This window comes from Parus major, chromosome 22 (genome assembly GCF_001522545.3).
Source record: "Parus major isolate Abel chromosome 22, Parus_major1.1, whole genome shotgun sequence".
Classification (NCBI taxonomy): Eukaryota; Metazoa; Chordata; class Aves; order Passeriformes; family Paridae; genus Parus; species Parus major.
Window position 1 is genome coordinate 358,261 of NC_031790.1, and position 7,619 is coordinate 365,879.

General features: G+C 45.4%; 1 protein-coding gene across 2 annotated transcripts in view; it reads right to left on the reverse strand.

Annotated features, from left to right (window-relative positions):
- Positions 1-617: 617 nt before the first annotated feature.
- ANXA4 (annexin A4) overlaps positions 618-7,619 on the reverse strand; it is an 11,193-nt gene continuing 4,191 nt past the window's right edge. For both annotated transcript variants that reach the window (XM_019008830.2, XM_015648938.3), the window contains exons 2-13: positions 7,114-7,169; positions 6,001-6,076; positions 5,559-5,653; positions 5,165-5,278; positions 4,905-4,995; positions 4,231-4,310; positions 3,788-3,844; positions 3,281-3,374; positions 2,685-2,780; positions 2,204-2,262; positions 1,813-1,935; positions 618-1,555 (exon numbers count right to left, since the gene is read on the reverse strand). In XM_019008830.2, coding sequence (XP_018864375.1) covers positions 1,496-1,555; positions 1,813-1,935; positions 2,204-2,262; positions 2,685-2,780; positions 3,281-3,374; positions 3,788-3,844; positions 4,231-4,310; positions 4,905-4,995; positions 5,165-5,278; positions 5,559-5,653; positions 6,001-6,076; positions 7,114-7,116 — 948 coding nt within the window. In that variant the 5' untranslated portion in view covers positions 7,117-7,169 and the 3' untranslated portion in view covers positions 618-1,495. The remainder of the gene's footprint in view (positions 1,556-1,812; positions 1,936-2,203; positions 2,263-2,684; positions 2,781-3,280; positions 3,375-3,787; positions 3,845-4,230; positions 4,311-4,904; positions 4,996-5,164; positions 5,279-5,558; positions 5,654-6,000; positions 6,077-7,113; positions 7,170-7,619) is intronic.

Consider the following 7,619-nt stretch of genomic DNA (forward strand, 5'->3'; position numbering starts at 1 on the left):
AAGGCCCGGGGTGACGCGGGCGGGCCCGGTAAGGCCCGGGGTGACGCGGGCGGGAGCATTTGCGCATTTCCTGCGCCTCCAGCAACGGTGGGAGCGAGTAATGATTTTATTAATGGCGTAAATTGACTTCTACATTGGTTTTCTTAATCATAACCCATAGATATATATTATTAATAATAAACAGTCCTTTATTCTTAAATTACTCTTTGAAATTACTCTTTGCTAGTGTTTAGCAAAGTTGCTATAAGCTGCTTTGTAGAAAGACTGCTTAGGAAAATTACTGAAATTGTAAGTTTTGATAAATAAACTTTGATGTGCTTCAATGAACAAAGCCTGGGAGAGAAACGTGTTGTTGAAGTTGGACATTTGGACTGCAGAATTTATGGATGACAAGGACAGTTTTCAGAAACCAGAAGATAAAGAAGAGGCAAAGACTGAGTTTATGCGTTGGAAAGTCCTTTACTTTCCTCGTTACTGGAGGAAAAGGATACCAAAACTAATTAGTTTAGCATAAGAAGCATCCCTGCAGCCGCAGGATCCTGCAGAAAACAGGAGTTTGGGACAAAACAAGTTCCTCCCCTGTGTCCCCTCCTAGAACACACCATGGGGGCAGGAAATACAGAAACAAATTCTTTATTCATTTTTCACCATTCAGCAACCTGACCCAAGGCAGTGAAACCCAACATGACACACTGAAAGCCACCCCCAGCCCGAGCACCTCCAGAGCTGCTGTGCTCTGCTGGGCATTGCCCTGCCCTGGGCAGAGCCCCAGAACTGGATAAAGCTCTTCCTCCTCTGCCAGCAAAAGCCAGGAATGTGTCCCCAGTGGCAGCCCAGAGAACAAGAAAGGAAATTATTTTATTGGAAAAGGTTTTTCTCATGTCACCAGTGACAACTTCCCCACTTACAGACCTACAGACAACATATATATATATATATACAGTACAGCCAGGCTGTTAATGCTCCACACTAACAGAGGCAAGTTAATATGTAAACAATAGATATTTGATATTAGATATTTGGTTTCTTTGTGTTTTAATTCTACTGAAAAACTGAAGCAAACCTGTGTTCTGCATTCTTCATGTACCAGTGGGGTTGGCTTTTCCCTGGGCAGCCTCTCACACTGTGCATCCAGGTCTCCTTTACTTGATGCATTTTGCTGGTGAAACAACAGCAAAAGGGGCAGCTGGTCAGGAAACAACTTTTACACCTTTGGTTACAGCATTCTGTGTAAGATGGACTTCAGTTAGTAGGCAAATGGGTGTTCCAAGCACAAAAGTGTATCAAAAGAGTCAACCAGAATGGCCTCTATCTAACCAGAGCATGAACTAACCTAAGGCAACAATCAGAGTAATTAATAAGGCATTTGGAAAAAAAAAAAAAAAAGAATAAATCTTTATCGTGATTGGGCTTGATGATCTTCATGATCTTTTCCAACCTAAACAATTTCATAATCAGCTGCTTCCCATCACCCAGCAGGTTCCTCGGGCCTCCTTTAATCCTCCCCACCACACAGCCTGAGCAGAACCTTCCTGTAGTCCCCTGAGCAGTCTCCCTAGAGAGAGCAGAAAAAAGGAACATCATTAATTTTGCAGCTCCAAGGAAAGCAGGACTCCTTTCAGAATAAACGACATATTGTAGTCTTTGTATGCTCTTTGACAATTTAATAACCAAGAACATTCAGGAAGGTTTTTGGTACATAAATGTAAAGTCTCCTTAATTCCACCTCCTCTGAAATACCCAAGGAGTTGTTGAGAGGCTCTCCTTGAAGCTGCTTAGCAAATCCAGGTCTGTGTAGGAGTGCAGGCTTACCTTGATGAAGGAGTGGAGTGATTTGCCATACATGGCCAGGAACTCTCTCCTGATGTAGAGCATGTCTATCTCGGAGCGGGACACCATCACCCGGATCAGCGTGCTGTCATCGGTGCCCAGGCCCTGAAGGGACACAACAACAGCTGCACAGCACTGGGGACAGAGCAGTGACAGCCACAGAGCCTTGGCCTTCTGTGGAATCCATTCCTGACCATTTCTGCATTAATGCAGGGACCCATTACCAGCTCTGAGCTTCCTGAACGGAAAGAGGTCCACAGCAAACCTCAGACTTCTTTTTTCTCCCCCCCAATTAACACAGTTTCTCTAATTGCTGCCATGCTATTGACTTAAGCATGGAGAAGCAGGGGGGAAAATAGCAAAATCTCTTTACCTTCATGGATTTGTACAATCTCTCAGCAAAATATGCAGGTTTGTTCCTCAAGCACTTTACTGTAAGGGAGACAAGAACATGAGAATTAAAACCAATAAACACTGAAGGATAAAGCCTTCCAAATCCTTCCAGCACTTTCTCAGTGTAGACATTTATTCTGTAAAAATGCAACTCAACAAGCATAGTGCAGACATCCATAGTCAGTGACCTGCTGTCAATTGATGTCTCCATCACAGCAATAAAATATTTTTAAGGCTTTAAAGCTTCTACACAGCAAATGTCAAAGCATCCCTTGGCAGAGAAATATAAAGCACGGAGCCTTCTTGCCAGGCCTTTTCATCTGCAAAGATTAAAACACTGTGGCTCGTGAAACAGTGAAGAAGAATCTGCCTCCTGAAGCTGTGCAAACAGTCAGGGCATGAGACAGTATTGTTAATTATTTAATTAGTTTGTAGACAAAGTTTAAAAGCAGGGAACTCACCCACAGCTAACAAAGCATCCTCAAGGTCTCCTGACATCTCAGATTTAATGCTCTCTGTGATGTCCTTATTAGCAATCACTCTGTACACATCAAAAACTAGGAGGAAGAGTTGGATAAAAGAGCCAAGTGAGCTGTGTCAGTGTGTAACCCCCAAGGATCACTTTGCAAGATCAAGCTCCTCATACCCTGTACAAACACTGCACCATTACCATGACATTGTAAGCTAAACCAGGGCTGCCCCTCAGAAATAATTCATTTTAATTATCAGCTGTCTTGCTAATTAGCCAAACACTGCTGCTAGGATTTTCCAGAACTGCTGTTTAATGCAGACAGTTTCCATGCTTAGCTCTGCCCCATGAGAGTCACACTTCATTATCTCCAATTCACAGGCTAGAGGAAGTTGTATGGGTGTTTTTCTCAACTCCCATTTTATCTCAGGAGGGAATAAAATGGTCTAAAAGAATTGAATCAACTGTCCCTGAGAATATCTGTTGTCTCAGGAAGGGATCACAATCAGTTAATGAACAGTACAAAGGTCCTACAGAAGTAGTGTCCTCACTCAAGAGAAGAAGCCCAGGACACCAGAGAGGTCCTACCTCTGAGCAGGTGGCACCTATTCCGTGTGCAGAGGATGGACATGAACTGCACCTCGTCTGTTCCCCATTTCTTCTCCCCAGCTTCATACAGGTTCTTGAAGACATGGACAAAGTGAGGATAATTGAGAACACCAGGTGTATATAATGAGATTTTTACTTCATAGAACCATCTGGCTTGGAAAAGCCCTCTGAGATTGTTGAGTTCAAGCTTTCCCCTGTACTGCCAAGACAGCCACAAACTCGTGTCCCCAAGTGCCACGTTCATGTGGCTGATGAATCCCCTCAGGGATGGGGACTCCACCCCTGTCCTGACAGCAGGATGGACAACTCTTTTAGGGGAAAAACATTTCCCAATATCCAATCTAGTGTCCACCTGGGGCACTGCTGACTAACACAACCTCAGGCTTACTCATCTACCTCGAGAAAAAGAGGCCTAGAAACAGCAGGGAGCACACATCACACATACAAACCCAAACAGTTCTTGCAAGGAAGCAAATTGCTACACACCTGAGCATCTTGTTGAGCAAGGCCCTCATCCACAAATGTTCCCTCATCTCTGTTACCCTGCAGAAACACAAGGATGAAAAACTCTTTCAACAGAGCAACTAATGGAAATAAGTCCATTATTATTATAGCTCTCCAGTCAGTTACTGGAGATGTATAATGGGATTCTTAACATTGAGTAATGGGTTACAAACACAGCAAAACATCATTCAGGTGTAATTTGTTCTTTCTTCTGAAACAAACAGCCACCCACTTTAATTTAGAAAGAGAATGTGGCATTAAGGCATGGCAGAGTGAGGCTGCTCTCCCTGCAGAAGCTGGTGTGAAATGCTGGCAAGGTGAAATGCAAGAGAAGTGAAATAGCAGACAGCCTGAAGCAGCTCCTCACTGAGTGAGACGTGTCCAGCAGCACCTTCAGCCCCGTATTTCCCCTGTTCTGCACTCACCGTGGCGAGGGACACCAGGACCCTGCGGAACATGGAGGATGTGTCAGAGACAATGTCGTCCTCGAGGGTGGAGCCGTACTCTGCCAGGGCACACCGAGCAGATCTGTTACTAACAGCTCACAGAAGCACAGCATTTGCTGAGTGGGAAGGGAGCCACAAGCATCACCAAGTCCTGGGCCTGCACAGAACCATCCCCAGGAGTCCCACCATGTGCCCAAGAATGTTATCCAAACACTCCTTGAGCTCTGTCAGGATTGGTGCTGTGACCACTTTTCTAGGGAGCCTGTTCCAGTGCCTGGCCACCTTCTGGGTGAAGAACCTTTTTCTAACATCCATCCTAAACTGTCCTCAGGATTCCAGTGGCCTCAGCAGCGCAGCACAGGGGGACAGGCATGTCCCCTGTGACGAGCCAGGATGCCCTTGCCATCACAGTGAGTGGTACAGGGCAAAATTAAGAAGCACAGCCAGTATAAAACTGGCAAAAGATCCACCTTGGATAAACCTTCAGCTGACAGGCATAACCACCCCACCCCATGATATTTACACCGATTCAATTTCTGGGTGTCATTGTAGCCCTTGATGCTGACAGACCATTTTTCCTGCTTCTCCACACACCCCTGCACACACAGCAGAGGCTTCTGAGGCAGCAGGAAGCTGCAGAGTGCTCTACATACGGAGTTTGTAGTTCTCACTGATGTGCCGAATCTCCGCGTTGGTGCGAGAAGCCAGGATCTCAATCAGGCAGCCTTCGTCTGTCCCTGCTCCCTAGGGAATCACAGAGACAAGAGCCAAGGTGGTGACAACTGTTTGAAGGGTAGCTGCAACTTCTGTTTATTGGATATAGCTTAATAAGAAATTAGTAACTAATATACAATTATGCCGTTGCATACTGAATTGACCATAAGTCATGCAACATAAAAAAGGATTTCCAAACCTTCAGAGCCCTCCTCAGTTCATGCACGTCATACATGGTGGTAGGAGTCATCAAACCAATGATCACCCTTTCAAAATTCCCACTCAGCTCAGACTTCAAGTCATCAATCAAATCCTACAAGAGAGAAAGAGAAGAAAGGAGAAAAAGACATGCCCTTTGAGAAGTGGAAGAACTCGTTCACCACTTTTCTTCATGCTCCAGCCCTCCTTGGATGAAGAGTTACTCTGAAGTGAACAAGACCAGAAAAACTTGGCCAAGGAAAGCTTGTGCTCAGTGCTGATCATACTCTTGTGGAGGCTGGGATGTTCTTTACATTTCAGCCAAGTGGTACAGCCCAAAAAAGTCCACATCTCCCAATTCCAGCCACAGGCACTGATCTCTTCAGAGCACCTACCCTGCCAATAGTGCTTTTATAGGTGATCAGAACTTGCTGACGTTGGGACACGTTCAGTTTGGTCAAGGTCTCAATGATGGCATCTTCATCTGTGCCTGGAAGGAACCAGTGAAAACCAGTCAGAACCAGACTGTGGCCTTGGCCAGGGTGTGCCACTGGCCACACAACCTTACACACATCCTTGCACAACCTGGGTCTCATCTGTGCACGAGTGCCTCAGCCCAGCAGCCCCACACCACACAACAGAGAAAACAAGAACCTGACTAAAGATGTTTTTATGGCCAAGGCTTGGATTTCCAGTCACCCAGTTCCCTCCAGTGCCCTCACAGGGCAGTGAGGTGATGCAAATGGCTGAACCTCCCCTCCAAAAAACCACCAGTAAAAACCTTCCCAACTGCCAGAGCTACAAAAGAAGTTTTAACAGTGGAGGGAGATAACTTACCAAATCCCTTCATGGCCTTCCTTAGTGCCTGTGCTTCTTGCTCAGCACTGAAACTTGAGACACCCTTGACTGTTGCCTAGACCCATAGGAGAGGAGATAAGAAAAATAGTCACAAAGTGAGACATTCACAGAGTAGAGTTGATTTAAAAAAAAAGACAATTCAAAAGATCCAAACATCATTTTTGGAAAGTGACAGCAAATAAAGTCCACCCTCCAAACATGAGTGATTTTATACCAGGTTTCACCCATCCTAAAATGGAATGGTTTGTTCAGGGACTCAAGTGAAAGGAGAAAATATCTTAATGTGGCTGCCCATGCAGTATCTGCTTTCCAGTTAAATAAGGGCACACAGCCTGACATCACTGTTCAGTCCAGCTTCTTCCCAGCAGTTTTCCATGTAAATCACAGAAGGAGCTGTTCCCATCAAAGCCCCATTCCTGCTCTAAGAGCAGTCAAGGACAATCTTTGTGTTAAATAACACACCAGGAAGTACAGCATTTTACCTGAAATGGTGATTCACAAACAAGTTTCACCTGCCTCTGGTCTGGGCAATATTTCTGGGGAAATACACTTTTCTTGCAAAGTTCTTCATGTTCCCAAGAAAATCATCAGCAAAATACCACTTAACATTCAATGGGCAGAAAAATGTTCCCCTGTCCCTGGAAGTGTTCCAGGCCTGGCTGGACGTGGCTTGGAGCATCCTGGTCTAGTGCAAAGTGTCCCTGCCCATGGCTGGAGGTGTAACTGGATGATGTTTAAGGTTCCTTTCAACCCAAACCATTCCAGGATTCTGTAATAACAACCATAGAAATGGCTGCCTTGCAGGTTCAACCTGGAAAGAATAATATGCCTGGGAAGTTTATCTGGAGAAATTAATGTTCTTTGAATGAATATCTGATCTGGTTTTCCATTAACTCCCCAAATGCAAAAGCATGTATGTGTGGGTCATTCTCCTCTAAAATGAGGAAGCAGGAAGAGGCAATAAATCCACCCCCTTGAAGGGACAGACAGTGACAGTGTTCCTGCTGCTGGATCCTTATCTGAGCTCCACTCCCCACGTTCATCAGGTCAGAGCAAAGGCTTGGCACAGCCTGGCACAGCAAACACACTCACCATTGTGCTGGGATCTGCTCAATCTCTTCTTGTCTGTGTCCAGGGCACTTAGACAGCTGTAATAATAAAACACAGGGAGTGTTAGTTTTCTAGCAAATAATTAATAGAATACACCTTCCCTCGAAGGCTAATGAGGCTGCTTAAGTAACCATCAAATTGTTTGAGGACTAAAAGCAAGATTGAACAGCCCAAATGAACCAGGCAGCTTCCCAGAGTGTTCAGCCCTGCTTTGTGCAGACCAAAGTCTGGATAATGACAGCAGGGCCAGGGCCAGACTGGAAGGGATGTGGTGGGCAGACAGGTGATTAGCACTGGTAATTTAATGATTCTTCTCTATTGCCTGTGTGACAGCCTGGCTGAGGAGAAGCAGTGTTGCCCTGGGAGCAAAGAAAATAGACTTGATTCCTATGTCTGTTAAAACACATGGCTTTGACCTTGGCACGTGAGAACCTGTGGGTGAGCAGGGTGAGGATGGAGCAGGGTGAGGATGGAGCAGGGTGAGGATG